General features: G+C 41.4%; 2 protein-coding genes across 2 annotated transcripts in view; one reads left to right on the top strand and one right to left on the bottom strand.

Annotated features, from left to right (window-relative positions):
* Positions 1-12,094, top strand: part of sfxn5a (sideroflexin 5a) — a 24,551-nt gene extending 12,457 nt beyond the window's left edge. Inside the window, exons 13-14 of the mRNA XM_055057239.1 lie at positions 4,617-4,734; positions 6,602-12,094. Coding sequence (XP_054913214.1) covers positions 4,617-4,734; positions 6,602-6,679 — 196 coding nt within the window. The 3' untranslated portion in view covers positions 6,680-12,094. The remainder of the gene's footprint in view (positions 1-4,616; positions 4,735-6,601) is intronic.
* On the bottom strand, positions 12,080-16,636 carry emx1 (empty spiracles homeobox 1). Its single transcript, XM_055057240.1, has 3 exons — positions 16,063-16,636; positions 14,131-14,315; positions 12,080-12,268 (listed from the first exon to the last, which is right to left on the bottom strand). Exons 1-3 carry the CDS (start codon positions 16,409-16,411, stop codon positions 12,101-12,103), a joined length of 702 nt encoding a protein of 233 aa, XP_054913215.1. The 5' UTR covers positions 16,412-16,636; the 3' UTR covers positions 12,080-12,100.

The raw sequence follows: 16,636 nt of genomic DNA, 5'->3' as shown, positions 1-16,636 counted from the left end.
GGCAAAAAAAACGAATCAAAATGGCACACAGAGACGGAGCTAGCAAACATGTCATTCTTATTCCTACAAAATAACAATTTCATGTTGTAGAAATTAGTTTTTTGTGATGTTTTTTTTTTTTGGTGGGGGTGACTACGTTACATATATTTTAAAAATTCTTTAGTAACAAATGCTAACCTTAACCAACAACAACATCTTGACGTTTCCTGGTGGAGCAAGACTAAAAAATGTATTTTGCCTTTACCTTCTTTTGGTTTTAACTTTGTTCAAACTCATCAAACTTTAAGATGAGCATTTAGTTCTTCCTATTTGTTTATACTAGGAATAAATAGTTGAACGAAACCCTATCAGAGCAGGTATGGCACATCCTCTTGGTAACTACAATCACATGCAACCAATGAAGCGAATGGTAGTGCACTGGTAAAACTATGGATACCTTTCATAAGCTTCTTCCGTCAGATGTTTCCTCTGCGGTGAGACGCGGGATTGTTAAGGACTATGGTGATGACGTCTTTATGACGTGACGCTTTCGGTTGGTCGTCCTTGGATCAACGGAGTACCGCAGAGTAAGAGAGGAATGCAGAGATCTCTGGGAATCCCTGACAGCACTTGTCCCAACCGCTCCGAGTGGGCCGGTTCAGATGGCGCGGCCTGCTCTCGAGGTGTGTTTGGGATTCCTGGCACCTGAGTAACTGAACGGAGAGGTAGAGAAAGACAGAAGGAGTGTGCATGTGGGGGGTGTTGGTGCGTAAAAGTGTCGGTGGGGAGTGTGAGACAGAGTGTGCCTTCCTTGTGTGTAGTTCTCAACTCTCCTTTATGTCAGCTCGCCTTCACTGGCTCTCAATGGAGCGAGAACAAGAGGACAGAGACAGGACCCCCAGGTGGCCCCTCAGTGATGGATTGCCCTGCTGAGAACATATTCACTGGACTGACAGCAGGATCTGTTCTCATGCACAGCCTTGAGTATGTTAAGCAAAGTTTATTCAGAAGAAAGTTCCCAAATTTAGGCAAAAATGGCATTATATGATTGAGCAACAAGGTGCAGCAATATTTTTGTTACTATTCAATGGCTTCATACTTTCCAGTGGTTGGATGCATTACATAAAAAAAGCTCCATAACAAATGCCCATTAAATATTAACAGCAGTGTGAAAATATGAGTTTCTGTCACAAATGAAACAAACTCCCTGACCCTTTATTTTTAAGAAATAAAGAAATAAAGTTACATGAAAATAATTTAATATCTTATGGGAGGGCACAAAGCATCAAATATTTTGTGCACTATTGAGAGGAATAGTGTTCCTCTCAATTTCAATGTTTTTTATCCAGGATCTTTGACGGTTTGTTGCTGCACACATGAGTGGATCAGACAGGTCTAAGAAAAGGTTTACTGAGAAAACTGAATAGTGGTAATGATGACTTGGATGAGTGGTGATCTGTGCCTCAAATAGGAAACACTCTGCAGCAAGAGACCAGAATTTTACAGGGGGAAATTGGCCATTGGATGATGTGTTCGTAGCTTATGCGAAAGGTATGAACATAATATACAAGTCAGTGCAGTCAGGCCGCCACTTTTTTATCTATCAGCCACCCAACGCAATTGTCAAAGCCCTAGAGTGCTTGCACAGCACTCTATCGAGTCCAGAGGACCTCAAAGCGCCACACAATGTTCAAGAATGCATTCACTCGCTGATGGTGGAAAGCTACTGGATGGTAGCCACAACTGCACTGGGGCAGTCTGACAGAGGTGAGACTGTCATACACCAGTGCCATCGGACCTTCTGCCTACCATCAAACATAGTGGTCAGAAGGTCAAGTAAAGTGTGCAGTGGATCACAGGCCTGAGGAAGGCTGGACACTTCCTCAGGCCTCAGGACACAATGACAGATAAAGTAAACAGGGATTTCAACAGGCAACCCTCCGATTATGGGACACCTACTACCATCACCCCGGTGACAAAGCCTTACTGTTATTGGGGATAGGTGACTTCGTGGCTTTAGACAATCATCACAACAATCTTTTGAGGTCTCACTTTGGTGGTGGATTAGATACATGAGTGGGGATTTATGAAGAAATGATGAAGCTTAGAGTGGGGTTTTGTCTTTTCAGCTTTATGTCTGAAGTGTCATATGAAAGATGCAGGAACGTCATGGACTCTTGGGTAAAGTTGTGCGTCTCAGGGGTGGCTGAATCAGATGTCATGAGGAGGTGTTTGCGGGTGAGGGCGGACAGCCACATGGGTGACAGTCGGTTGACGTAGTAAGTAGGACAAGTGGTGAATCCTCATGGAAAAACTAAAGCTTTTCCAGGTAAATATTGATTGGTCTGAACCAGGAAGATAGTTGAGAAGCTAGTGGGTAAGTTCAAAATAAGGCTCCAGGTTTCCAAGTCAAGAACTCAGGGACGGTATAATTTGTAAATGTTGAATAACCATCTGCCACAAAGATTGATTACCTCATCTTAAATGGTACAGTCTAGCATCCCACTGTTTTTTCATTTAAAGCTAAGATGTACTGGATCCGATTTGGCTCCTATGTGACGGTAAATCGGGTTGGATGATGTACGCAGCCATTAGAACATGTTAATGTTAATGCATCCTCGCATGCGGCCAGCAGTCGGACTCCCTGCGTCTCCGGTTGTCCAACGTCAACCTGAGCATGCCCAGGGCACGGGTTGCATAAGAGCATTTAAATACAGCCAGAATTACATTAATTCATCAATGTCATCTTTATTTTTGTCCTTTATTAAGGACACCCTGCTTTACCTTACCGCTCGCGTTTAATAATGTGCAGCAACTTTTCTCTTCGTAATGCACTCTTCCAAGATGTGCATCTATGCTGGTGTGTGTATGTAGCCTAATTAAACCATGGCAGCCATATGTGTTAATGAGCTCCCTCATTAGGCAGTAGCTTTCCTCGCCATGAGGGGAGGGGAGCGTCACTGGTGGAGGAGAGAGGAGCGGCTCCTTCTCAAGCCCCTGCTGCGTTCACTGTCCCACACACTGAGCAGGAGATTATCCTGTGGCAGGCAGGCAGGGGGAACAGAGACGAATGTAGAAAATAATGCATTCTTCCAGCCACTATTTATAAAGTGTAGTAATTCAATGTCTGTATATTAGTTCAATAAACTGGCCCCTCATTTGTAAAATGACATAATCCACATGAAACATCATGTGGATTAATTAAATACAAGTGGATGTCTTTAAGTCTTTATCGATGGTGGTCAGGGCTGGACAATGTGTTCTAAAATCAATATCATGATAGATTGAACAATTCAACTCTTGAACGATAAATGAATAACACTAATCCCCCGCCCAAATAAAAAATGTCACCATAAATACTTAACAGATATTTATATTCCCCACAACCGTTTTTTTTTTTTGCAATTATGTTTTTCCATTTTACTTATTTCTTTAAATAACTTTTAAGCTACAGTGTCTGCAAATACATGAATAAATGTGTGTTTTGTTGTTAAAGGGGCGGTACGACATTAACCAATTTTGTTAGCTTTACATCATGGTATAATATTATTCCCTCATCAAAAACATACCTGGATTCGTCCTTTGATTCTTTCATGAATGTTTGAGAAACCCTTTAATCTCCGTGGCAACCATTCAGCTGAGCTCAGCATTCAGGACACAGGTCCTCGTTGCAGCTGCCGTTTCCACCCGTCCTCTGTGACTCCCCCTCTCAGCTCCTTCAGACTAGCCAGCAGCAATATTAGCAAACACCTGGTGGAGCTGAGCATCTACCTGAGCTCATCATAGGAGTTACTTCTCAGTGAAATGCTGGTAAGACTTTTTAAAGGGTTAATAGAGGAGCCATGTCATAACGACTGTCTGAAGGTGGAGTTTCAGAAAGAGCAGGAGCTTCTTAAAGAGACAGAGGCCCAATTTCAAGGTGTTAAATTACAGTCAATATTTTTAAGTCATTTTTGATAGAAAAAACATTCTTATAACTGAAGGCAACATGGTTATTTGATTATGCTGTAAAAGGGCACCATGTGTCTGGGAAATATAATACTGCCCATTTCAGTTGTTGCACAATGGAACATGTTTAGAAGTATAAAATAATAATTACATCACTTCTTTTTTCGGGATGTGGGCAACAAGCTGCTCCTCCTTTTCCTCCTCCTCTTCCAGCTCTACTGCCCCGTTTCAGCATTTGAAATTTCTTCCGTTTCCTCAGCCTCACCGTCTCTTTCACTTCCTGGTACAGACGGGATGGGGGTGGAGTCAAGAAACAAAGACAAAATCAACTTTTCTTTTCATTTAAAAAGTTTTTAAAAATGCCAACATGGGTGGAATGACGCCGGTCATCATCATGCATTTTAGTGTCAGTTAACTTTTGGTCTGTCGCTCAGGCTTAACTTTAATTAGGACAAATTTCCACTCACAGCTAATGAAAACACCATATTTGACATGACGGTATTACATTAGACAAATGAAATAAAAAACAGTTTCATACTGAACTATCACCTTAATGAAACATATACCTAAAACGTGCCTTCCGGTTCTTCTTTTATAAATCTATGTCTTTGTACACCCGACAGAGGAGCCTTGTCCAAATGCAAAATTTGCTAAAAATGAAAGGGTCGTGACGTTGTCCTCTTCTCCAGGCTCCCTCTGCTGCAGCGGCGGCGGCATCTCGTCCTGCCCGTCCACAGCCTGGTGTGTCTGGCTGCCTTCGGTCTCGCTCTGCCGCTCGCCATCAGCCTCTTCCCACAGATGTCTCAGGTACCTCACCGCTACGCTGCTCCACTCTACCGCAACTTTTATTCATTTTTTTCAGTCCTGTCGCAACCTATAAAACGGCCTAGTAATAGTGATTTTTTTCTTCAGTACAGGGTTCCTTTCACACACTTTTTTTATGTCTCGTTTCTCATGCTAATATCTTAGTACACTTGAAGTAAGACAAAACTAACTTCCAAGAAACTTTTCAGCAATGTGCAGGAGCTTGTTTTAAAGTAAATAATTCATTAATATTGACATAAAAGTACGAGCTCCACTGACAGATTAAGTCACGTATAACAAGTCATGTTTCCATGTTACAAATGAAAAACTTTGAAACTAGAATTTTTACATAAATATTGAGAAATTATGGATTTAAAACAAGCTCCTATGTCTTGTTAGCTTTGTCTTATGTCAAGAACACTAAGATATTAGCTCTAGAAACTCCACCAAAATGACTTGTCGGGATTTTGTGCTTTTGCATCGAGGACACATAAAACGCCAATCAAAATACAACTACATAAATCCTTGCTTGTGTAACAGAAATATGGAACGTGAGCAATAACTTGTGAATTTTTACATTTGTAACTTTTAAGTGCTTTAACATGTACCTGAACTCCTCCTGGCTGCACTTTCCAAACGTAACATGTAGTTTCCAGAGTGTGTAGCTGAACCTGCTGAGGAGCTGTTTGTTTCTGTCGTTAGGAGAGCTCTTACACACGCGGGCGGCAAAAGGTCGCACCCGCATAACAGACATATCAAATGTTCAGGAGTTTCCCAACCAAGAGGCGTTCTGTGGAAACCGGTAGCATTGAAATAAAGGATCAAAACCAAGAGGACGTTTTCTCAGATACTCGGTGACTGAGAGGGATTTCTTTTATATTATTATTATTATTATTACATAGTTTTTCAATTGTACTTTTATCGACTATTTGCTGATGACTGGGGGTCAGTTTCCGACTGAAGCCTTTACCCGACTTCCTCTGTGTTTCTCCAATGAGGCGTAGCGCTCCGAGACTCAACCCCGTGTTGTCCCGTTGTTCACTGCCACCGGTGCCATCCAGGCCGAGCGGGCTGAGATCTAACTTTAGCCCCCTGTTGGCTCAGAACGCCGGCATCCTGCTCATTAATCGACAACGGCAAAAAAAAAAAAAAAAAAAAAAAAAACAACCCAAAAATGTTTTTCGCTCGGTTTTGCTTCATCTTTGTGTTGTCTCTCTTGCCAAATGACTTGCTGACACAAGCCAGCCAGCTCTGGCTTTAAAATGTTTAGGATTTAATTACCTGCTGGAAATAGCTCAGACAGCCATATGGCAAAAAAAAAAAAGAAAGAAAACTTCAGACATATGTGCCGCCAACGGTCCTGTGAAAAGCCTGTTTTTCTCTCCCTTTTTTTTGCACTTTCGCAGGAATGGCAGATGAAAAAGAAGCAGAAAAAAAAAACGATCCCCCCCAATAAGCAACAAGAATGCCCTGCTCTCCGGGAACCCCCGCCTACTCAATTTGTCCCACTTCCCCACTTCACACCTAGCAAGATGTCTGATTAAGGATTCTGCCTCCAACTCCGACAGCCATCTGTCTCTGGTTCAAATATTAGGAGACGTAAACCTCAAATTAGACTTTAATCTGCCAAATTGGCTCCTTTTGCACATTAGCTGCAAATGGATAACATTTAAAAGCCTTAAAGAATATTTGCTTGCGTTTAAAAAAAAAAAAAAGAAAACTGTTGCAAAGCTCACAAGCTACGTCTACAAAGCGTAGATTCGTGTACGTATCTGACATAAACTCGTCATCTTATTGCTCGTGCGAAACATCTCCACCCGTGCGACTGACCTCTTTTTTTTTTTTTTTTCCTGTTCTTTGACTCCCATAGATCAGCCCCAATCAGCTCGAGCCAGAGATCGCGGCGGCGACAGATTGTCAGATTTTGACGTACAACAAATGGCTGTGAGCGTTCCCTCTCGACCGGCGGGTCGACCCCCCCCTCCGACTCTGCCGACGTGGAGGAGGTAGCTCGCATTCTCGCGAAACAGCAGCTGATCCAGACAACGCACGTCAACGCACATCAACGTGGAGATGGCGGTCGCAGTCGACAGCGACAGCTAAGTGTGCATCCACAACGCCTTCGAAGTATTAGCGACGTGACAACACGGAGGCTCACCAACGAGTCGATGCCAAAAAGCGACGCACCGCTCGAGCCTTAAAGGAAGAGCGGGCCGCGCCAATTCTGGCCGCTGTGTGATCAGTTCAAAACGGGAAAGTTAACAGCTGAAAAAAAAAAAAATAGAAATCAGCAATTCAAAACATATAGAAGAAAACTCAATGCTGATAAGTCGACTTTCAAAATAGTTTGGAATTTTTTCAGGTTTTTACAAAAAAAAAAAAAAAAAAAAAACTTCTTGCACAAAGTGAATGTAGAAATGTCTTAACAGCTTAGCACAAAACTTTATTCCGTTTTTGTTTTTTTTCTCTGCCTCCAGTAAAAGTTGTGTTGCTGCTTTCAGAATGAAAGTTTCAGGGATTTTCTGAAGGGATGAAAACTTCATGTTTGTCTTTGGGTTTTCTCTTTTTCCGTGTTTGCCTTTCAATCTGAGCACAAGAGATTACAGCTACAGCCAACAACCAATGGCTGGTGAAAAATGTCCAATTTTGTAACTTTTCAATTCCACATACTCGCAATAAACAACACACCTGAATGTCTGGCCCCTTGCCTCTGTTCGCTGAAACTTAGTGGGCAACATTGAGCATCGCTGTTTCTGAATTCAAGATTATTGACTACGAAGTTACACGTATTTAAAAGCAGACCATAGAGACCAAAAATGTAGCTTCTTGTTTTACATTTGATTTCTGACGTCCCAATGCAGAACCCCTTCAGACAATCAGAGGTCGGTGGAACCAGACAGAAAGTACTTGGTAAGTGTTTTTGCAATGTGTGGGCCAAAGTAAGGTGAGGCGCTTCTGAGGGGTTTTAGTTGGAGCATTTCAAGATAACTAATCTAAGTTGTTGGGCTTTTTTTTCTTTTGATTCAGATATAGACTTGCTGCTATCGCCTCACTTGATATTGCCCAATAAAACAACATCTTAATAAAAACAACTTGAAATGAAAATACTGGGCTCTTAACGCACTTATTTAAAGAACTACTTTTTGGAAAGTGTATCTCTGCATGACATTTTGCTGTAATCCAAACAAAAGTTCTGCAATTCACCCTCGGAAACCGAAAACTATTCCTGCAGACATCAACTCTTCCGATCATATAAGTCGTCTTGGCGTTGTTTTCTTTCCACCGGTGTCTTCAGCTTTTCTTCTGAGTGAGCCAGCTGGGAGCCACTTTTATATTATTGTTTTTAAACACTAAGCTAGCTGCACAAGCTAGTTGCACTTTCAGCTCAATGTCACTGCAAATAAAAGGTTTTTATCATGCAGTACCTTGCGGACCACTTGGGGGGCGCCTGAGGACCACAGTTTGAGAAGCAATGATTTAAGCCAAAGCAACCCCAGATAATCAAGCTACCACTTTGTCTCGTCCTTCTACAGAATGTTTTCCCAAAAATCTCGAGTATCATCACAATGTATTTTTTGGGTGTTTTTTTTTTTTGCAAATAAGAAAGTGGACATCTGTGTCATTTTCAGCTACCAGAGGTTTGGACTTGAACATCTGTAGCTGGTGTGTCTTTTGCTTACTGTTGATTAGTCAGCATTGTTCTGAGGTTGGTAGGATGGACTGTATCCTGGTAGAACCCTGTTCCTTGTTCTACGCTTCATTTTGTACTCAGACCCCTCAGCTATCGAGAAACGATTATTTTCTGGAGGCGTGGACTCTGTTGAAGTTTAAAGTTTGATGCAATCGCCACCGTTTGGTCGTGACGTGTGTAATCCGGAAATCCTACGCCGTAATCCTGTTCTTAAACAACAACCCTCCACTACAATGAAGAGAAGTGCCGAGCCAAACCAGATGACCGGTAACGTAAATTCAGTATTTGGAGGTATGTGCCGACACGGACTGAATGGCTTGGTCCTTCGCTGCCATTGCCATAACTGCAGGCTGGCTTCAATACTAAAACAGCGCAGAAAATCAACGGTCGCTCATAGCTTCTCCTTGTGTTGGTTGATTGGCCAATTTTCTGAAATACTACTGAAGGAATTGAACTCAATGGGAGAAATCCGAGACAGAGTTGTGAAGGAAATTAGAATTGAGCGATATTTTGTTGGAAGGCAAGCTTGATATGCTGTGATTTAGAAAGTATTCCTGTCTGTGTGCTTTTGCAGTAATCTTGGTAGACTGGCCACTCCTGAGAAGGTTCACCATTGCTCCATGTTTTCTCCAACTGTAACTAACTCACTACTTTGTTGTTCATGTGTTTCAAAAGGGACAATGTGCAACATATAACATGCCAGACTTAGTCATATAGGCTAGTTTTCATCTGTAGTCCCTCAGGGTGCAAAAGTGGAATCCCAAAGTTTTAGAAATGGCTTTGTAGCCTTTCAAGATTGACATCGTCCTTATTTCATGATTAAATGAGTAACAGTATTTTCAAATGTATTGGCATTGCTTGATGCTTGAACAAAAAGCGTCAAATAAAACATTGTGGGTTTCAGTAAAGCCATGAAACCCAACAATAAAGACAATGAATCTAAATTCTTATCATTGTACAAAATTTATCGTGATAAACGATACGATAAATGTTCTCCCCTAATAGTTTGATTTACGTTGCCATTTTCTCTGTTCATTTTTAAAACAGCTCTGTTTAAGCTGGTGATCTTTGCCTTCTATTAACATTTATGTGATAAAACTTCAGAGAGGGAAACAAGAAAGCAAAAACACTTTATGAGAAAACAAACTTGAAAGATGTTTTTATTTTTATTTTATAAGGATGCAGTTAATCAAGTCATAGTTCTGTTGAGTTTATATGCAAATCCGTGTCTATTAACCACAAAATCAGGCCAAGATGAAATCACGTCAAACGAGATCATGATCAACATATTACAGCAGACTCATCAGCGTCTTATCTCAGATGTCCAAGTAGCTGTGATTAGTGCTGGAGTAACTTTTTCAGCCGGTTTATAGATCCGTATCGTCGTGTTTATGTCGTCCCTTGGCTTGTATAAACGCTCCGTCTTTTGTTGTGATCTGTGTAATCGGCATGTTTGAGCGGTTGCCTTGGGAACAGTGCACAGCGGGTTGCCGCTGACAAGCAGTTGGATGAGAGAAGACCCAGTTGCATTGACGGTGATCAACAGAAACACCTTTGAACTAGTCAACGTCAAAGAAATGCATCCGGTAACGCATCAGAGATTTAACACAGAGTCGCGTCGGGATGCGTTTTCAAACCCAGCAGCCTAAAACATCTCGTGTAGATCATAAGAAATCCGAAACTATTGTTTGTTTAAGCTAATTGCGGTTTCGGCAGCAACAGCAGGCCCCCCTGCACCCCATATCCTTTCTTATTTTTTTTGCACCTCTCTGCTTCTCTGGAGAGTTTATCGTTTCTCACCCTGGAACGCCGCTCGGTCCCCTTCCTCCTGACTCGGCTGACAGGAGACGCGGCGTTTAGGGAGGCCCAGGTGATGCTCAACCTAATTCTTACCTTAGCCAGAAAACAAGGAGGCCCTTTAATTGTGCCAGTATTTTACCAAACCAGATGGCGACCTGTTCCAGAAAACCTTCCTGGCAAGAGGAGGTTGTAGAGCCACGGCTGTCAGGGCGAGCCACAGAACATGTTTGTTTAGATAACCCCGCGCCTCCTTTCAGCACGTTTCTGCACCTGCAATGAGTATAGGATATCTTGAGAAAACTCAAAACAAGCTGTGTGTGACCCCCTTCTGGGGCATTTAGCAGGGTGTTTTACCTCTACCTACTGCCTCTTTTGTCCCTCCTCTTTCTCGCTGACAAAATAAGACACCTGGGTCAGACGTCGGCTCTCCTCTGAGGTCTTGGGGTCATGAGGCCAATGTTTCTTCCGGGCAGGCGATCGCTTTGAGCTGTTGCTAAAAAAGATCGCAGAAATATCCAAAGCAGCTCCCGCCTGTTTGAAAGCTTTTGAAGCTTAGTAAATGTCCGTTTAGCTGTAATTTCAGAAACATTGGCTTTGTTTCCGTTGACTATTTAATTGTTCTATTTGAACAATTGCATCTGGAGAATAAAATTGCTTGAAATTTTGAAAAAATTCATTTCTATGATTGAAAAGAATTGCCGCATGTATCAAAATTGTTTTATTTTTCACAAAACTGCAATGGAGAGACTTTTTTCACATCATATGGGTCACATGGTCAATTACGGGATGTTACTACTGGTGAAATTAGCGACTTAAATAGGTGAGATGGATTTCATCGAGTGTTGTCAGAGTAAAGGGGTCTGAATACAAACGCTAGCACTCCTATCTGTTTACTTGAAACAATCCATGGATTAATTTCCCTCCATTTTGTCAATTTGTCAATTGACTTTGTAATGTGACAAAATGAATAATTTTGTCGCTCAGTCACCACTGAGCCTTGAATGTTTGGTTCTTTATTTTTCTTCTTCTTCCCATCAACCCCTGCAGTAGCATGTTTCACAGCAATCTGCACATCCACCAGCTCGACTGGACTCTGCAGCTGCCGGGACCAAAACCGCTGCCTCTCAATTAAAACAACTTGCAGCAAACTCCCATGCAACAGGAACACGTCACAAAGTTTTTATTTCCAAAGCCGTTTGTCTGTAAATACACTTTGTGCTCTAGAAACGCGTTCCGCACACGTCTCGCTCTGCATGCGGCGCTTCGTAAAACCCGCAACGGATGGGGTGTGTTGTCTTGTGAGTTGTCCACTGCGACGGTTCCACGGTGGCGAAAGACGGCAATTTCGCGAATGCGACTCAAACTTCCTTCCCGGGTTCACAGGTCGCCTCCCGCTGGTCAGAAACCTTCATTAGCAGGACAACGAAGACTGTCTCTATAAATAAAAGTGGTGGGGAGTCCGAGAGGTTCTCCGTTTCGTTCCGTTTCACCAACATGTTCGCTGACTTGACTGCAGCTTCCTTTCGAGGATGAGTTCGACTTAATACGGTGCACAGGTGAAAGTGAGTGGAGTGAGGTGGAAGTGATCAAACAATTAGTTTTTGTTAACCTTCATTGCTGGCCTATGTACAAAAAAGAAAAAGACTAAGAAAAACCGAGCACCGTGGTGCCGCAGGGTACGACTTTTCTCTTCGGCCGTCGTGAAATGATGCTCCGCTGTCGTCACGGCAGCGCGGGATGTCCAAACTCCTCGATGAAGACGTGGAGCGATCGCACATGGAATCCTTGAGTCTTCCTCTAATGAGTCTTGACAACGCTTTTAATAATCTTACATAATAAATAGTGTTGGTCCTCTGACGCTCAGGCTCGTGTGGGGGTTCAGTCCTCTGAGGTCACGTCGATGTCCTCGGAGCTGGCCTGCTTGGTGGCAATGCGCCACCTGTTGATGTGGTGGTTCCCCTTCTTCTTCTGCTGGCTGTCCGGACCCTCCTCCTCCAGCTTCTGGCGCTTGTACTTCGTTCGTCGGTTCTGGAACCAAACCTTCACCTAAAGAGACGAAACGGGGAATCAACGTAAATCTTTATTTGCTTTGGAGCTTCGTAGCTCTTTTGATTGATAAATTGGATTGATATGGTAAGCTTCAAAGAAACAATGACTCTGACTTCTCTGTTTAGCAAATTCACCAAGCTGGACACCAATCTGGCTTTTTTAATCAGTTTTATTTTCTGTATGAACTTTTCTCTTTTAGGTCAGTGCTGCAGACCTTTTTCTTTACTGCTTCGCTCTCAGTTTTCCTCCTTAAGATCGTATTAAATAAAGTTTTCAGACGCATGTGTGTAGGGTTCATGAGGTGCGACGGGATCATGATGGCACACAGCATAGATTCTGGAATCTGGGGTTTAATTTTTGATTATTTTGATTTTTGATTATTTTTATGATCGAACAAATTTTTGTCAGGAATTTGCCTCTGTCATACTTTTACTATGTTTTAATTCAAGTCTAAATTTGATTATTTTCATTTTTGTTCTTATGTTTAATTTTGGTTTTTTGTTATTTTTCACTTTGCTTTTGATTTGAATTTCTATCATTATTTTCACCTTGTTTTTTATGCATTCGCTGACTTTTACATTAGGATTTGAGAGCTTATCTTTCTTCTAAACAATTTTTTTTATCTTTAATGTTTTTGTTTCTATTTTCACTCTTCTTGTTCATTATTCATTTTTTATTGAGTGTTTTTTTGTTTTACCTTTTCAGATCATCTTTTCATTTCTTTTTCTTTTGATCTGCACTCTTTGTTTTTATTGTCATTTGTTTTCATATTTTGATTTTTGAAAGTTGTCTTTTTATTTGCACCGTTGTCACTGATGGTTTTTCTATTCTTTAATTGAATAAAAATTCTGGAAAACTCAGCCTAAACCTTTCAAGTCTAACTGGATACATCAACATCTGTCATAATTAACATCAGCAAAGTATGAGGGTGTATTAAATTTAAACATTTTTCATTCTAGTTTAGGTTTATCCATCTATCCAAAACCATAGGTTTGAAAAATAAATGCTTTTATTTGTTTTTGCAGGATTTTTCTGTGCCATTTACTATTCTAATTTTTGTTTTGAAATACTTGTATTTAAGGTAGAAGTTGTCATTTGCTCTGGGTTTTGTTGCTTGAATATTGCATTTTTCTACATGTTTTTAAGATATCTTCCTAAAGAGGAGCCACATTCACACATGTTGAGTTTCAGCAGGTGAAATCCAAAATTTGACCTGCTGCTGAAAATGGTGAATTTTGCCTGACATTTTCCAACCGAGATGTGAAACGCATTTCAAAACTTGAGCCAAATCTGCTTGTAGCGAATGTGCATGGTCTGCACCGATTTAGCTGGCTTTCAGGAAGATTCACCTGGAGTTCAGATTACATTTCTGCTTCTCATATTAACTGAATGCACAACATTCCAGCTGCTCAACACATGTTGAAATGTTTAACGGCACAATTTTTGCTTTTAGATCATGCAAGATGGCTGTGTTGCCCAGGATGACTAAAAAACATATACATTTCTTAATTGGCAGGTGTGATATATGAAGTAAAAAAAATTTAAATGTTTATTGTGTGTGAGCATCTCTTCTACATTTTTACAGAAATGTTCCCTTTGTGTAAATGGCCCCTTGTTATTTATGTCCTTTATGATAATAATAATAATAACTATTATTATTATTGGAAGTAATTATGGTTTTAACACTCATTTCAGCCATAAAATGAGCTCTTAATAACATAAATTTATTTAATGGAGGCTCTTTCATAAACTAAATAAGTGTTGAATGTTGTAAAAAAAACATCTGAGACTCATTAAGTTTAATTAATAATAATAATTAAAAGCAGGACAGGCGAGTCCTGAGTGTGAACTCCACTTACTTGGGTCTCGCTCAGGCTCAGGCTGTTGGCCAGCTGCTTCCTCTCGGCTCCCACCACGTAGTGGTTCTTCTCGAAGGCTCTCTCCAGGCGCAGCAGCTGCGACGGGGAGAAGGCCGTCCGGATGCGCTTGGGCTTCCGGGCGAAGGGCCCGTGCAGGAGCAGGCCGTCCTGGGACACCTCGTTCCCTGGATGCAAAGTCAAAACTCTCGCTAAATATTCCCCGTGTTCTCTTTCTCTCTCTCTCTATCGGTTAATAAGCCTTTTTAATTCTTATTATTTAGTCGCCATTGAGTCACTTTAGTTCACATATGACGCATATTTTGTGGTAAAACAACAGAGTAAAAACCGCGGTTTTTTTTTTTTTTTTTTTTTTTTTTTTTTGTGGCATCAGAATAAGCCTGATCAAAAATATATAAAATTAAATAAAAATGTAACTTCTGTGACAAATGTTACTTGTGTGTAGCGCGTTTTATTTTACATATAATATTTGATAAAAAACACCGTGACATTCTGGACCATTAATCCAACACTTATCTATTTGGAGACGGGAGAAATACTTAAAGCATCTTTTCTGGCTTGTTGGCGGACCATCAGCTATGTGAACTAGTATTTTTTTCTCGTCACTGGAGGATTTTGGTTTTAAAAAAGTCAGAGCTGCTCCAGTTTTATTCGGCATTTCACTCTCCTGTTTCGAGCAAAGTGTCGCTAGTGAACAGGGAAGAGAGGAACGTGTCTTCAGCCTGAACTTGAAGTGAGAAAATATGATATTTACTCAGAATTTGACCCAGTTGAGCAAACCGGGTGTTGCGTTCAGGGTCTCCGTTAAAGCTGGAGAGTAACAGGCGGAGCCACTGGACAGCGGCGTACAAAACACAATAAATAACCTTTGTGCGCTTGGAGCAACTTCGTTTGTTTTGAAGTGATGGCGAGTTGTGTTTTATTTCACATCACATTTTACTCTCAGTGTTTTCCTCTCCCTGTCAGCCCCATTTTACACTATTTAACTCCAGCATTTGGATTCTAATTTCGGAGCAAAAAACCCCTGAACCGCGCAGTGATACTGGGAACATGCGGTCGACTGTGACAGAGTTAATTGTCACGTTCCAAGTGTGACGCAAGTAAATTGTAATAGTTATTTTTATTTATTATTTTTTTTGTCGTTTTAGAGGACAAAAAAATTAAAGATTTGATGTAAAAAGAATCACATTTAATAGAAAATGAACCGCATAAATGTACTAAACATTACGCACTTCCTTTTAAATGTGTCTATTTCATTCTTTTTACATGCACCCGTTTATCAGAGCGTTGTAATATTTCCAGTTAGTTTTTTTTTCTTTTGCTTTAACCTACTAAGAATAAGTATCACATTAAAAACTTTTTATTTTTAATAAATTTGATTGTTTTGTTTTTTTTTTCTTTCTGAACCAAATTCAAAGAAATTGCAAAATAGAAAACCATTGTGAAATTCTTCAAGAAATTAGTCAAATGAGTAAAATGTAAAAAAAAAAAAAAATATGTTAATAACAGACGCAATTAATAATTACTATGAATACTTCGCCTATATCTGAGTGGTAAATATTTATTGTTTATTATTAATAATATTTATTATTATTATTATTATTTGAACACTACAACCAGAGCTTGTTTTTTCTCTTCTGTTGTGATTTTTAAGAATAAGAGTGAAATAAATTGCTCCTCTGTTCCCAGTCTCTGCTGTTTCACTTTGCAAACAAGAATCTCTTACCTTTTTAAAAAATAAAATAAAAATAAATCTTAAGAAGCTACTTAGAGAAAAAAAATCACCCTCAAATCGACACATTTACGCAACAAACGTCCGGCGGACCACCGCTGATCGGACAGGTCGCCCCAACATCTGTCACCTCAGCGCGGTCTCTCTCTCTCTGTCTCTCCGTCTCCTCTTCCTTTCCGTACCTTGAAATCTGTGTCCAAAAAATCTGTTCCGCAACACCCACGGGTAGAAGTTGAGCGGGTCCCGGTGTTGCGTGCCGAAGAAGTGCGGGTGCTGCAGGTGGGAGCCTCCGAGCTGGTGCGGGGCCACGGTGAGGGACGGGTGGTTCACCGCCTCGGGGAACACCAGCTCCGGGCTCTGGTAGAGAGGCCTGGCCGCCGGAGCCTGGTAGCCGCTCATTAAGGCATCTGTGGTCGGGTTGGAGTAACTCAGTGCCGTCGGCCGGATGGGGTCCTCGGCTGGCAGGGGGCTCTCCTTGGCGACCAGAGACTCGATCGTGAAGCAGCGCTTCCCGGCGGAAGAGAACATCATCTCTAGGCAGGAAGAACAGAGCTGGATCGTTCTGCTCTTAACTTCCTCTCGCTGCTCAAAGTCGCATCATGACCGAAGGAAGGTGGTGGAGGAGGTGGGGCGGGGAGGAAGAGGAGGAGAAGGGCTGCCTGCACAATCTGACCCTCTGAAGATGCTGCTAGAAAACTCAACAGTGCCGCAAAGTCTGTGCGCTCCCAGAGGGCGTCTGTTCGCAAATGCGCACCG

The sequence above is a fragment of the Poeciliopsis prolifica genome, unplaced genomic scaffold (assembly GCF_027474105.1).
Source record: "Poeciliopsis prolifica strain line A6 unplaced genomic scaffold, Auburn_PproV2 SCAFFOLD047, whole genome shotgun sequence".
NCBI classification, from domain to species: Eukaryota; Metazoa; Chordata; class Actinopteri; order Cyprinodontiformes; family Poeciliidae; genus Poeciliopsis; species Poeciliopsis prolifica.
Note: the sequence above shows the minus strand (reverse complement) of the source record. Positions and strands in the feature narration are given on the sequence as shown.

What these genes read in the sequence shown, in the direction of transcription:
- emx1 (XM_055057240.1), bottom strand. Translation starts at nt 16,411, where the DNA reads ATGATGTTCTCTTCCGCCGGGAAGCGCTGCTTCACGATCGAGTCTCTG. An exon ending in TTTTGGACACAGATTTCAAG is followed by an intron (nt 14,316 to 16,062) that starts GTACGGAAAGGA and finishes CTTTGCATCCAG; the next exon opens with GGAACGAGGTGTCCCAGGAC. An exon ending in TGAGCCTGAGCGAGACCCAA is followed by an intron (nt 12,269 to 14,130) that starts GTAAGTGGAGTT and finishes TCGTCTCTTTAG; the next exon opens with GTGAAGGTTTGGTTCCAGAA.